The 14006-nt window shown below is 55.4% G+C and overlaps 1 protein-coding gene across 1 annotated transcript; it reads right to left on the bottom strand.

The window, feature by feature from the left end:
* Positions 1-4671: 4671 nt before the first annotated feature.
* Positions 4672-14006, bottom strand: Nlrp8 (NLR family pyrin domain containing 8). The gene is made up of 10 exons (XM_048369002.1): positions 13661-14006; positions 12664-12738; positions 10970-12572; positions 10142-10306; positions 8611-8778; positions 8200-8352; positions 7481-7651; positions 6543-6713; positions 5820-5990; positions 4672-4801 (listed from the first exon to the last, which is right to left on the bottom strand). Exons 1-10 carry the CDS (start codon positions 14004-14006, stop codon positions 4693-4695), a joined length of 3132 nt encoding a protein of 1043 aa, XP_048224959.1. The 3' UTR covers positions 4672-4692.

The raw sequence follows: 14006 nt of genomic DNA, 5'->3' as shown, positions 1-14006 counted from the left end.
TACCAGATTTTAAAGCTAGCTCCCTCAAACAAAAGGAACTGGCTAAGATAAACCTGAAGCACATGTTGAATACTTTATACAATTAGCTCTTCAATCCAAGCCAATAACCAGTAATGTTAACGAAAATTATTCCAGCATCGAAACCCCTGTGTCAGCTCTGAACTGTGCTAGCAATGGACATGCTTAGGGGCAAGAAATGGCATGACAGGGCTGGCAGGAAATACCAGGGTGAGACACCTGGCTGGCAATGCCCATCACACAGTGCCCCCCCCTCACCCTGCTCCCATGTATTCGATTCTCCAACCTCCGGCTCAGCACAACATTAGGGACTGCAACATCCTGAAAATCACAGCCACTGGCACAGACACCCAAGGAGGCCTAACAGCCCCACAACAGCTGTGGCCACGGAGACCACACCTGCCTACTTAGCTCATCCATACATCAGAGCAGCAGCCACTCCGTCCACCTGCAGGGATGGACTGGGGACCAGAGAACTTGGGCATGGGTGCATGGGATTTGTCTGTGATAGGAAACCACATCTCCCCCACCCCAGGGCTGAGAACTTCATCCAGGCTGGATTCTTTGGTGGGGTGCAATTTAGCACCAGTGGGGGTGGAGGTGGGGGTGGGGGTGGCAATGACCTCACGTCTAACCAAAGCTCACATCATCTCCAGCCCTTAGGGCTCCTGGCCTCAGGCTCCACCTGCAGTGCTGTCCAGGGGCCTGAGGGAGGAAGATCCATTGGAGGACTGGGGAGAGCATAGCAAACTGGGGCCCAAGTTCAACCCCAACACCAACCCCCTCCCCCCCATGACAGCACTTGAAACCAAGCAGCTCTCTTGCTACCCCAGACCAGGCCTGGCCCTGAGCCTCAGTTTCCCCACTTGACCAACAGAACCAACCACCCCTCTGCTTTCACAGCACCTCAATGAGACCTAGAAAACATCACGTGAAAAACAGAATTATCGGCACACACCACCCAGCAGCAGCCCCCGCCCGCCACCTGAAGACCTTTTCGGCAAAATGGAATGATTTTGACTTTGTTCTTCCAAGAAATCCTTTGGTCCCTGGGCTCTGAGCAGCTTAAGAGGAATGAAGGCTGGGGCTGGCTTAGCAGTAGAGTGCTTGCCTAGCATGCACGGAGCCCTGGGTTCAATTCCTCAGCACCACATAAACAGAAAAAGCCAGAAGTGGTGCTGTGACTCAAGTTGGTAGAGTGCTAGCCTTGAACAAAAGGAAGCCAGGGACAATGCTCAGGCCCCGAGTTCAAGCCCCAGGACTGGCAAAAAAAAAAAAAAAAGAGGAATGAAGGCGCCTTGGAGAGCCTGAGAAAAAGATGGAGGGGGTGGGGAGGGAGAGAGAAAAGGAGGGAGAGCAGGATGGAGAGAGAAAGGAAGAGGGGGAGGGGAGAGGGAGGAAGAGGGAGAGAGATGGAGGGAAAGAAGAAGGAGGAAGGGAGGGAGGGAGGCAGGCAGGGGGACAGACAGATACAGAAACAAGATAGGGGAACCCCCAATCCCCCCCCTTGGCTGCTCACCTCCAAGATCAGCTCCCCCTCTTGGCTGATTGGCAACCACAGCAAAAAATAGGCTGCAGTCGCCCCGCCCACTTTCTGAGCGTCCTTGTGGCCTGGGGGGCGGGGGGCGGGGGCACTGCGTGTGGCTGCAGCCCATTGGCTGGGAGGCGCCAGGGGTCAGCCAGGCTTCCACGGGCAGCACCTGTGCCCAGCACCTGCCCGCCCTTGTGCCTTTGCCTCCACCCACGTGTGTGCCCAGTGCCACGGCGGCCCCATGGGCGTCCCAAAGCCACGTGCACCCCGCTGCACACTTCCCAGGGGTTCTGGTGGTAAAGTCTGTGGGGTGTATATTGTCCTGTCTCTTTCATTTGAGGTACAGTCTTCCTCTGTAGGCAAGATGGGCGTCCCGGGTGTGGGGGGGGGGAAGAGGATGACAGGCCCCAAGCGCCACAGCTGGCTAGAGTTAAGAGCGCTTTCAGCATCACAAGTAAAAATAATGAAGGATTTTACACTTCTTGTAGGATAAGTTGGGGAACACAGATGGTTAAAAAGTGCTGAAAGTGTGTTGGGATAAACTAGTATCGCTCTACACGGAGCCGTGAACCTGGAAGCGGGAAACCTCAGAGGTTCACCATGGCAAAGCACAGGACAGGAGCCGAGCTGAGCTCAGAACAGAAAGACAGACCTTTAACAATGGGGCGCAGCTGGCTGCACACCCGGCTGCACACCCACAACGGACAAGTTTCTTCCCTGTGCACAAACCCAACTCCAGGAATTCTGCGAAGCCACACAGGGAAGACCAGACTTCCCCCTCGTGCCCCACAGCAGAAGTTTATCTGCATGACCCACAGTGCCACAGCTGAGGGTCGGGCATGTTTATATACAGTGTGGAAACATCTCGAATTTATGCCGTTGAAAACCATAGAAAGCAAGCCCGGTGCCGGTGGCTCACGCCTGTCATCCTAGCTACTCAGGAGGCTGAGATCTGAAGTTTGTGGTTCAAAGCCAGCCTGGGCAGGAAAATCCATGAGACTTTTCTTTCTTTTTTTTTTTGGTCAGTCATTGAGCTTGAACTCTGGGCCTGGGCGCTGTCCCTGAGCTCTTCATCTCAAGGCAAGCCCTCTACCACTTGAGCCACAGCACCACTTCCAGTTTTCTGGTAGTTCATTGGAGAATAGTCTCACGGACTTTCCTTTCCCAGGCTGGCTTTGAACCACAATCCCCAGATCTCAGCCTCCTGAGTAGCTAGGATTGTAGGTGTAAGCCACCAGTGCTTGGCTCCATGAGCCTATTATCTCTAATGAACTTCCAGGAAACCAGATGTGGAGCTGTGGCTCAAAATGGTAGAGTGCTAGCCTTGAGCAAAAGCACTCAGGGACAGCAGCTCAGGCTTTGAATTCAAGCCCCACCACTTCTTAATCACAGAAAGCTCACCCGTGCTGAATGCACGCCCTCATGTGCAATCCTGGTGCTGGGACTGAGTTATCCCAGGATAAGCACTCACAGCCCTTCTGTGTATCAGCTTCCAAAGTGCCCTCATGTGGGGTTCACCAGAGGCCCTGGCCAGCGCCTGGGCTCCAGAGGTCTCCAGGCTGGGGACCAGGAAATGAGACTTCATGGTTTTCAATTGATAATTTTGTGTGGCAGTGCCTCGCACACCCAGTGCAGAGCCTCCACAGACCCACGGTCACACATCCGGGCACTTGAGAAGAGGGCTAGAGATCTGTGGATCAAAGAGACATCTGCAAGCCTTCTCCTCTCTCTCTCCCTCCTCTGTCTCCCCCCCACCTCCACTCACCCTCCCTCCTTCCAATTGAACCAGGGCCTCACATTTCCTAAGTGGATGGCTTATCTCCTGTAACGTGGCCTCGACCCTTTTTCTTCCATTACTTGCTTTTCAGATGGGGTCTGGTGCTTTGGTCCAGGCCAACCTGGAACCACAGTCCTCTCATCTACCATCACCTGCACAGACATGCGCCACCATGCTCAGCTTGCTTGCTGAGTTCTTGCTCACTTGTTTTCCCTTGAGCCATAATCTTCCCAATTTCCACCCCTTGAGTAGCTGGGATTACAGGTGTGAGCCTACACATCCATCCTTCAACAACCATCTTTTATTGTGTCAGTTGTGGGACTAGAAACTGGGGCTTGGACTCTGTCCCTGAGCTTTTTTTGCTCAAGGCTAGCATGCTACCACTTGATCCACAGCACTACTTCTGTTTTTTTGTTTTTTTTATGTTTCATTGGAGATAAGAGTGTCATAGACTTTCCTGCCCTGGCTGGCTTTGAACTACAATCTTCAGATTTCAACTTCCTGAGTAGCTGGGATGACAGGCGCGAGCCACTTGCACCTGGCTAAATCATTAGAGTCCTGTGTGTACCGGTGGGCGAGGGCTGGGACCACAGGCTCCAGCTCTGTTCTCCAGGAGTCTAGCCACCTTCTTGAGCACATGCTGTGACTGCTTAGCTAAGCGGGGGCTCCCTAGGCCCTTTTGGGGGGCCGGACTCTGGGTGGTGGAGGTTTCTGGCTGTCTGGAGCCTCCTGGAGCCTGCTGACTCCAAGTACGGCCCTCTTGGGACCCACCTCCTCCTCGGGGGCGTTGGGGCTTAAAGTTGAATGAACCTGGATTTTTACCACCTTCAGGATGGGATGTGGAGGGGGCTGAGGACGCTCACCTTGGAGACAAAATACCCTCGGGGCTCTGAAAGGGGAATAGAAGTGCAGGCTGCCATTTAGACTCTGAGCTCTGAACACCATCCTGACTTCTCTGAGGGGCACCGGCTCTGACCCAGGGGTCACATGGGGTGAGCTTCTTCTCCTGGCTGCCTCAGAGCTCCCCAGGGCACTGGGCATGGGGAACAGGGCACAGGGTGCCGGGCCCAGGTCACTTCCAGACAAGCCAGGGTGCAGGGCTCCTCCTCCTACACAGCGCCTGACCCAGTCAGCAGGCCATGAACAACCTTGGAAACAAGCCTCAGGATGCATTCGTGCACAGCTTTAATTCCCCAGCACCCTCGTGAGACAGGCGCGTTCACAGACGGCTTCAGGGGTTCTGTGGCAGGCCCCGCGCAGCAGGCCCTGCGTCCCGCGGGTCCCAGGGAGGAACCTGGCCAGAGGGGAGCAGGCGCTTCGTGGCCATGGCCAAAGGCGGCTCTAGGTGTGCCAGTCCCAGGTGACCTCAGGCGTTGTGGGTGTACCAGTCCTGGATGACCTTTAGGCGGCCCTCTTGTGCCACTGGGCCCTTCAATCTCATCTGCACATCCACCTGGCCAAACACTCTCCTGTGCCTGGGAAGGACATAGACCCCACTTGGTCTCTTGCCTTCCTGTTATTCTCCAAGATATGAGGAAACAGGCACACGTACACCACATACACACTGTACACACCACTCACACACACACATCACATGCCACATACACACACACTACACACCATACACACTGCACACACACTCCCCACACACCCCAGAGACCATCTGATCACACGGAGAAGATCAGGACCACGGCGGCTCTCAGGAGCGCAGGCCTGACTCTCAGATCTCAGTTCAGCTGCTCAGGAGGCAAGGCAGGCAGCCAGCACAAGGCCCAGGACCCTCCTCCCGCCACCACGAGCTACACCCTCTCCCCTCCCCTCCCCTGCCAGGCCAGGTACAAGTGCATGGGGCCCTGTCAGGACCACGAGTGACTCTCTGTGTGTGTGAGTGCACATGCATGCACATGTTACCTGTGCATGTGTGTACCTCTCTGTCTCCATCCCCACGTGTAGCTGTCCCTCTGTCCCTCCTTCCACCCATTGGTCTCCATCTCCTCATCTGTCTATCTCCCTATTTGTCTGTCTCCTCCCCTGTCTCTGTCTGTCACTGTCTCCTCTTGTCTGTCTCCGTCTCCCCATTTCCCCATCTCCCCTTCTGTCTCCATCTCCATCTCCCCTTCCCATCTGCCTTCATCTCTGTCTCCCTGTCTCGATCTCCGTGTCTCTGTCTCTCCCTCTCCTCTTGCCCAGCGGGATGCCTCTGCCATATATGTGTGAACTTGGCAGATTCAAGTCCCAGCCTGCAAGTTTAACTGAGGTGCTGGGAGAGCCCAGGAGCTGGACACCTTGCTAAAGTGTTTTTTCCCCTGCCCACTCGGGAAGCCTGCAGGGTCGGGTGAGTTTTCTGTGGAGGGATTGAACTACATAGCCCAGACAACAGCTCACTCAGCGGCTAGGCCTTCCCCAGATACCCAAGCTGAGCGGCCGCAGCGTGCAGCGTGCGGTGTGCCGTGTGCGGGCCTCAGCTTGAGTCGGCACCCAGGGGAGACTCACAGGAGAACCTCCTCTATGTCCCACCGCCCGGAGAAGGCTCTGTTCAGGGTGAGCACGCCCTCGAGGCCAATGTCATTCTGGCTCAGGTCCAGGTGCTGGAGCCTCCGGTTGCTGTGCAGCATGGTGGCCAGGGTCGGGCAGCTGGCGGAGGTGAGGAGGCACCCCTCCAGCCTGTGGAAGACACAGAGAGGCCCTGAGACCTCACCCCTGGGCACGGGCCAGGCTCTGCGATAGCAAAGACCTGGGCTCGATCCCTGGCACTGCAGAGCCCCAACACCACAGCGAGCGTCCACCCTGCAGGGACGTGCTGCAATACTGGCTGAGCGTGGTGCTCTTGGGTGATCGTCAGGGACAGGGAAAGGTCAGCCTCAATCCTGACAGGAAGTCATGGCCACGTGGCAAAAGCCGATTGTGGCTGGACACCAGTGGCCCACGCCTGTGACACATTTGGAAAGTAGTTGTGAGCTGTGCTGGTGGGGCACGCCTGTAACCCCGCCACTGGGAAATGGAGGTAGGAAGGTCACGCATTCAAGGTCAGCTTCAGATACAGCCAGCAAGACACACCCCCCCCCCATCTCCAGAACAAAACAAAACAAATGGGGCGGTGAGGGGGGGAGGCATTTGGATGGTGGCTTGTGCCCCACCCCTCACTGCTCAGAGGCCAGAGTGTGGCCCTGCGTGGCCCCCTGGGGTGCAGGGTGGAGAGAAAAGCCGAGAACTCACTCTAGGACCTGCAGGTGACAGCCAGGCTGAGCCAGCACCTGGCAGAGCAGGCCCATCCCGGTGTCCCCCAGGCCGTTACAACTCAGGTCCAGACTTCGCAGGGTTTTGTTGCTTTTGAGAGCGGAGGTCATTTCCGGACAGCAAGCGGAGGTCAGGGCACAATTCCTTAGCCTGCCGGAGAAACAAGCACCAATCCGTCCACCTCCACCTCCACCTCACTTCATTCCTCTGAGGGGGTTAAAGCAGCTTTATCCAGAAACAGAGGGGGACAGCCCCACCACACACGCTTCTCTTTCTGTGGATTTACCAACTCTGGGCTGTCCTGGGAGGAGAACGGACACTGGGGGGGAGGGGGGGGTTCTTGTGTTTGGCTACTCTACCTTCACGTAGCATCCCTAAATCCATCTCTGCCTTGGTAGTACCAGGACTGCATCCCTTTTTCACAGCTTAGTAATATTCCACCGCTAGTCTGCAGGTGGGAGGGTCACTGGCATGCCATGTGTATGACATGCACTGCTAGCCAGTAAGATCAACCAAGTGGAGCATTGGTCAGCCGTCAAGAAGAACAAAATAAGCTGAGCACCAGTGGCTCACGCCTGTCACCCTAGCTACTCAGGAGGCTGAGATCTAAGGATCACAGTTCAAAGCCAGCCCAGGTAGGAAAGTCTGTGAGACACATATCTCCAGTAAACGACTCAGAAAAAGCTGGAAGTGGTGCTGTGGCTCAAGTGGTATAGCATCAGCTTTGAGCACAAAGCTCAGGGGCAGTGCCCAGGCCCTGAGTTCAAGTCCCAAGACTGGCACCAAAAGCATACCATACGTGCATGTGTGGACCTATCATAGCACTCGGTACAGTTAACACCCACAAATGTACACAGCCGAAGAGAGTCGGTGGTGCCCGGTGGGCAGAGCAGCCAGCGGTGAGCTGCAGGACTTACACGAGTCTCCTTAGGGGACACACCAGGTTTTCCAGGGCCTTCCAGATCAGCCTCCCGGCTCCATCCTTCAGGGCATTTCCCGCCAGGCTCAGGTGCGTGAGCCGCTTGCTGTGCTTGAGACCCAGGGCCAGAGCTCCGCCCAAGGCCTCTGTGAGGCCACAGTCCTCCAGCCTGTGGGAGGCCGCAGGGGAGGAGCACTTGAGCTTGGAGCTGGTAGCTGGGGGGTGGGGCAGGGGGTGTTCTTTGGACAGCTTCAGTCTAGGCTCCTCAGAAGTGAGAGCTCTCCCAGCCCAGCTGGGTCACTGTTGAGGGCCCCCCAAGTCTATGAGGCCACCGTTGTGCAAAATCTCAAGCAACACACAAACAACAAACAGACACATGTGCTGTCCTATAGGAGAATGAGAGCGAGGCCAGGTACCAGTGCTCATGCCTGGAATCCCAGCTACTTAAGAAGCGGAGAACTGAGGATCCAGATGTGAAGCCAACCCCAAGCTGGAAATCACCTACACATTTGTCCTCAAACCACACCAAATCAGGAACGGGGCTTTGGGCTGCGGAAAGGCTGCCATCCCCCTTGCATGTTCCTTCCTGCCTCTCTCGGGACTCTATTGGCCCAGGGTCTCCAGGGTCATTCCACCAGGAGGACAGAATAGATATCGCTCTCCCAGAAGCATTAAACCCACCCACCACCCACACCCACCAGCCCCTGGGAGACTCACGCCAGCTTCTCCAGGTGCCCAACAGCCAGGTAAGCTACTCCCTGCTCAGCCAAGCTGCTCCCCCTCAGCAGCAGAGTCTTCAGGAACAGGTTGCTTTGAAGGTCACTGGCAAGGTCATCCCAGTCCTGGTCAGCGATCTGACAGCATTCCAGCCTAGGGAGGCGGCACATGGTTGGTCCTATAAACCTAGACACTCTCAATGGGGTAAAAAAAAAAAAAACCCAAACTTCCAAGTGGTCTACAGAATGAGGGCTAGTGGGCTGTGGAGGCAGGAAGCTGTGTTACCACTAGCGGGAACATAACGTGGAAGTTCCTTTGGTAAGTTAGAATGGGAATAGTATACAGCCCAGCAAAGGAAAGGACAGGAAACTGTGCTTTGAAATAGGGGCCCTGGGGAGCAGGGAATCTCACTTCAGGCAGCGTAGACAACACCGGGGCGACTTGAGCACCTCACACAGCGCCTTCATGGCCTCGCGCCCCACCTCTGTGTTCTCTATTTCCAAGACTTGTAGGCGCTGATTGTCGATCAGAACTTGGAACAGGGCCCTGTGCAGCGTGCCAGGCCCCACACGCCGTAGGCTGGAGAGAAGTGGGGTCCAGTGATAATCTGAGGCCCTGAGGCTCAGCAAAGCCCCGGAGACAGAGAGGGAACAGCAGAGCCCTTCTCTTGCTCTCAAGAAGGCTGTGCATGCAATTCACAATAGCCAAAATATGGAAACAACCCAGATGCCCCTCCACAGACGAATGGATCCAAAAACTATGGTACTTATACACAATGGAATACTACATAGCGATTACGAATGGTGAAATATTGTTATTCGCAGGGAAATGGTCAGAACTCGAACAAATAATGTTGAGCCGAGACAAGCCTAGAACACAGAAAACAAAGGGGCATGATCTCCCTGATATATGACTGTTAACAAAGGGAGACGGAGAGACAGTAGAGACCAAGTCTGTGAAAACAAAAACTGCTTGTCAAATAGTATTCCCCACAGGATTGGGGCAGCGACCCAACAGTATATAACTAAAACCAAACAATTACTCAACATATAAAAGTCAAAATTTGACCTCTCAGGGGAATACAATAGCTCAAAAGCCATGTTTGTACGTTCATATAAGACTACTGTCAACTTATGGTCTAATATCGACATTGCATTTAAAGCCCTAGGCAAACTTTCTTGGGCGTAGGCCACGTGGCTACTGTCTATGTTCTTGATACATTGTATATTGTATATATGTCTACCTGACCTAGAGAAGGGATAGAAAAACAGGGCGTAAGATATCACAAGAAATGTACACACTGCCCTACTATGTAACTGTACCTTTTTTGCACAACACCTTGTCAAAAAATTTGTGTTCAATTAATAAATAAATTAAATTAAAAAAAAAAAAAGAAGGCTGTGCATGAGTTCAACCCAGATACCAAAGAATCCACACAAGCACTGTGGCCATCCTGGCCCAGCCATGCGAGGCCAGCCAGTTGGAATGAATGATTCATGGGAAGTATGTTGGGCCCTTTGTGCCGTACAGAGCTCCTTTTTTGTGTCGGTACTGGGCTTTGAACTCAGGGCCTCCAGTCTCTCCCTTAGGTTTTTGCTCAAGGCTGGTATGCTCCCCCTTGAGCCACAGCTCCACTTCCAGCTTTTTGGTGATTCATTTGGAGATGGAATCTCACAGACTTCCCTGCCCAGGCTGGCTTTGAACCACAATCCTCAGCTCCCAGCCTCTTGAGTAGCTAAGCTCACAGGTGAGAGCCACCTTAATGGAACCCCCACGCCCTAGTGGGACACAGAGCAGAGCCGGGGTCAGGAGCTTAGTGTAAACTGTACAGCAAGAGAGAAAGCAGGTCAGACCCTGGCCTCTCGCACACACACCCATGCACACACACATACACACACGTGCAATGCATGCACACCCCGTCTGGCAGGGAGGGAGGGCTCACCACAGTCTCTGGACTCTGCAGCGGGGCTGGGTCAGGGCCACGGCCAGCTCCCTGGTGAATGGGACTTCCATCGCGCTGTCAACCACGGTCAGGGCTTCCAGGCCCTCGTGAGTCCCCAGCACCGAGCAGATTTCTCGCCACCAGCCATGGATCAGGTCTGTTCTCCTGTGGGACAGACCTGGGCTGGAAACCGGCAGGGAGCACAGGCTAGTGTTGACTCCGGGTCAGACGCACTGGGCAAGCCGGCCTCCCATAACTGCAGGGAGGGATTGCACCTGTCATCCCAGCCACTGGGGAGGGAGACTGACTGGGAGGAACACGGTTCAAGGCCAGCCAGGGCACAGAGCTTTTGTGATCCCACCGCAACCGGCAATAAGGCTGGGCATGGCAGTGATCCCCCGTCACCCCGATTATAGAGGAAATGCAAATAGGTGGATGGCAGTCCAGGTGGACTTGAGTATGAAGCAAATCCCTGGTCAAAACACAATAATATAGGGCTGGGAATGTGACTTTACTTAGTGGTAGAGTGCTTGCCTAGCATGCATGAAGCCCTGGGTTCGATTCTTCAGCAACACATATACAGAAAAAGCTGGAAGTGGTGCTGTGGCTCAAGTGGTAGAGTGCTAGCATTGAGTACAAAGAAGACAGGGACAGTGCTCAGGCCCTGAGTCTGCAAGCCCCAGGACTGGCAAAAAACAAAACAAAATAAAACCAAAAAAAAACACACAATAATATAACAAAAGCAAGAAAAGGCTGAGAGTGTGGCTCCTGTCCACCTCCTGCAGGGGTGGACAAGGCTGGCTGCCCTCAAGAGAGACTTGAACTCACCTGGGGGCATCCTCGGGGCTGGGCCCGGGGCCCCAGCCTGGCTGGCTGCAGGAGCTGCGTGCGAGACTCAACTCCATCCCCTTCAGATCCTCGCAGCGCGGCAGGCTGAGTGCACAGGCCCGGAGGTCTTCACAGCTGCTGATCTTCAGAGGAACGGTCTGGAAGCTGCCCAGCGCCTGCCGCAGGGCCTCGTCCTCCAGGATTTCCGCCAGGCAGTAGAAGATCTGGGGGACTCCGCAACAGGGGGGCTGTGGTGGGGAACTGGGGAGCCCGGCCACCACTTTCAGCACCTTGTTCTTGTTCCCCTGGCCCAGCCTGCAGCCCAGGGCTCTCTCCACCGCTGTGGCACAGGCCACGTTCAAGAGGCCGAACAGGAAGAGGCCCAGCAAGGACAGGGAGTTCCGGCTGCCCCCGGGACTGGCCAGCAGGCACTGGACTTCCACGCGGCCTAGGATGCGATAGCTCTGGAGCCTCTGGGGAAAGGAGAGCACGTAGAAGAGGGCGGCGAAAAACTCCTGGAAGATGAACAGTGTGAAGGCGAAGCGAGGGCCCCGGCTGGCGGGTCGCAGGATGTTCCCACCCAGGAAGGCAGCGAGGATGGCCTCGTCCACCGAGGCCCGTGCCAGCTCCTGGCTGTTGAACACAGACCTCACCCGCCACATGCCCCGCGCCGCCAGCTGGCAGAGGCCCTCCAGGTGCTTCTGGCGGGTCGGCCTGGGCAGGGTCTTGGCCCAGTTTTGGAAGAAGGGGGACAGGGACAGGGCGATCACCGAGGTGGCATTGGGACAGGTCTCCGCGAGGCCGGCTGGTTTCCTCATTTGCTCTTTGAGGCAGTGACAAACCAGCCAACAGACGGCAGGGACCCGGCACAGGGAGAAAAGCGACGCGTTCTCCATGGTGAAGTTCACCGCAAGATCGGCCTGTTGGGTGTCCTGGAAGTACACCCTGAAATATCGGATCCTTTCACACTCACTGAACCCAGTCAGGGTGACAAGAGTTGGGTGAGTCAGCAAGGGCCCGACTATAGACCAGGACGTGGGTCTGAGCACAAGCAAGAGCGTGGCTTCTGGAAGCATCTTCTTACTCAGCAAACTTCTCAGGAGAACAGGGCCGGGCAGTCTCTGGCTATAGTCATCGCTCAGCTCCCCCAGGCCCTTGGGGAGGGAGAATGTCAGCTCCTCAAAGCCATCCACGACAAACAGGAGCTGGTGGGGTCTGGACAGGACCTTAGATACCAGACCCCGAGACGCCAGGCACTTCTGCCGGATGAGTCCGGAGAGGCTGTGCCGGGCCAAGCGCCTCAGCTCCTGACAGCGCAGGTGGAAGGCAAACCTCATCCTGTGCGGGTAGAACTCCCCTTGTGCCCACGCCACCATCACCTGCTTGGCCAGGGTGGTTTTCCCGATCCCTGGCGCCCCCTGCACCACCACTGTCCTGGGCTGCGTCCCCCGAGGTTTCTGTGGGAGGAGCAGGCATGGCAGGAGTCGGCAGTGCTGGTCAGCATCTTGGTACAGGAAGTCCTCCTGGTCCCCAGGCCAGACTGTCGGGTCCCACGGGGGGCTGTAGGCCTCTCGCACATGCAGCTTGTACTCCTGGATTTTGTCTGCAGTTGCAGGATGGGAAGATCACCAGCTGCTCTGCGGAGCCAATCCAGCTCCTCACCCTGGCCACACCCCGCCAACGCCAGCTCCTACCTAATTCTTCCTTCTTCAGCTCCATCTCTGCATCTCTTGGGTCCAGTTTCTCAGGCTCCAGGGTCAGTAGAAGGCCTGGAGACAGGCAAGGGAGGAATGCATGGGCAGAACAAACTTGCATGCCAGGGGGAGGGCCACTGGGACAGGAAGTCTTTTAGGAAGAGTTGTGGCCACATGGTGTGTTAAGAGTCTCTTGGCTAGCTCCCGCCGGTGACCCTGGCCTACTCAGGAGGTTGAGATCTGGAGGACTGAAGTTCAAAGCCAAGTCTGGGAGAAAAGTCCCCAAAGACTCCCATCTCCAAAGGAGCTAGCAGGGCTGGAGACATGGCTCAAGCAGTAGAGCACCAGCCAAGTAAGACCCATGCCCTGAGCTCATATCCTGATTCCACAAGAGTCTCATTGTCTTCAGGAAGAGGAAATCTACCAAGAGGGTTCGTCACAGGACATTTCAGAAATGGCGACAGAGACTACATATGACTTGCCTGCATCTTTAAAGCTCACCTCTTCTAAGCCATCTTTGGTTAAGCTTTGGGAGTCAGAGCCACCATTTTACCCCTGATTTGCTTTTATTTCTTTTATCATTCATTGTGGGGTGAACTTGGGGCCTGGTGCTTACTATATAAGTGCTCTCCCACGTGAGCCATACCACCAGCTCTTTTGGCTTTTGTTATTATATTTGGGGCTGTGACGTCTCCTTGATGCCCAGGCTAGCCCAGACTACAATCTTCCTATTTATGCTTTCCTACTTAGGAGATGACAAGCACACACCACCACACCATCGAGAGATGGTGGGGACATCGTGAACTCTTCCCCCCCCCCCACCTTATAGCTTTGAACTGCGATCCTCCTGATTTCTACCTCCTGAGTAGCAGGGATTACAGGTGTGAGCCACTGTGCTGGCCTCACAGTTGCTGCTTTGGTGGAGGGTACCCCTGAGTTATCTGTTGGGTAGCGCCTGGCTCTTTAGCACCAAGCCTACCCTCAGAACACCACTCACCACTGAGCTCTTCCTGTACCAGAACACACATTTCCTCCTGGCCCATTGTGGTGAAGATGTCGTGAGTCACCTCCCAGGCCCGTCTCCCCGGGAAGCACTCCGTCAAAAGATGGACCACCTCTGCCCAGCTGGCTCTTCCCAGCTGCTCGCTGGAGATGTCAGGGCTCAGCTGGCTCGCCAAGAGCTGCTTGAATGCCTGTAAGTCCTCCTCGTTCAGCTCCGCCATGTACAGCATGATGCCGTGGTCCCGAGGGGAGGGAGGAGAGCAGGTGGAGGAGTGCGTGGGGTGGGAGCTCACCTCCTCCATCTTCACCCCTGTGTCAGGGGAGGCACAGAATGAGGACAT

The sequence above is a fragment of the Perognathus longimembris genome, chromosome 20 (genome assembly GCF_023159225.1).
Source record: "Perognathus longimembris pacificus isolate PPM17 chromosome 20, ASM2315922v1, whole genome shotgun sequence".
Taxonomy (NCBI): domain Eukaryota; kingdom Metazoa; phylum Chordata; class Mammalia; order Rodentia; family Heteromyidae; genus Perognathus; species Perognathus longimembris.
This window is presented reverse-complemented; position numbering and strand designations above follow the sequence as displayed.

Coding starts and splice junctions, on each gene's coding strand:
- Nlrp8 (XM_048369002.1), bottom strand. CDS start 14,006: ATGTCCTCATTCTGTGCCTCCCCTGACACAGGGGTGAAGATGGAGGAG. Junction 8,353..8,610: donor TGTTGTCTACGCTGCCTGAA/GTGAGATTCCCT, acceptor CCGCCTCCCTAG/GCTGGAATGCTGTCAGATCG. Junction 7,652..8,199: donor GGGCACCTGGAGAAGCTGGC/GTGAGTCTCCCA, acceptor GGCCTCCCACAG/GCTGGAGGACTGTGGCCTCA.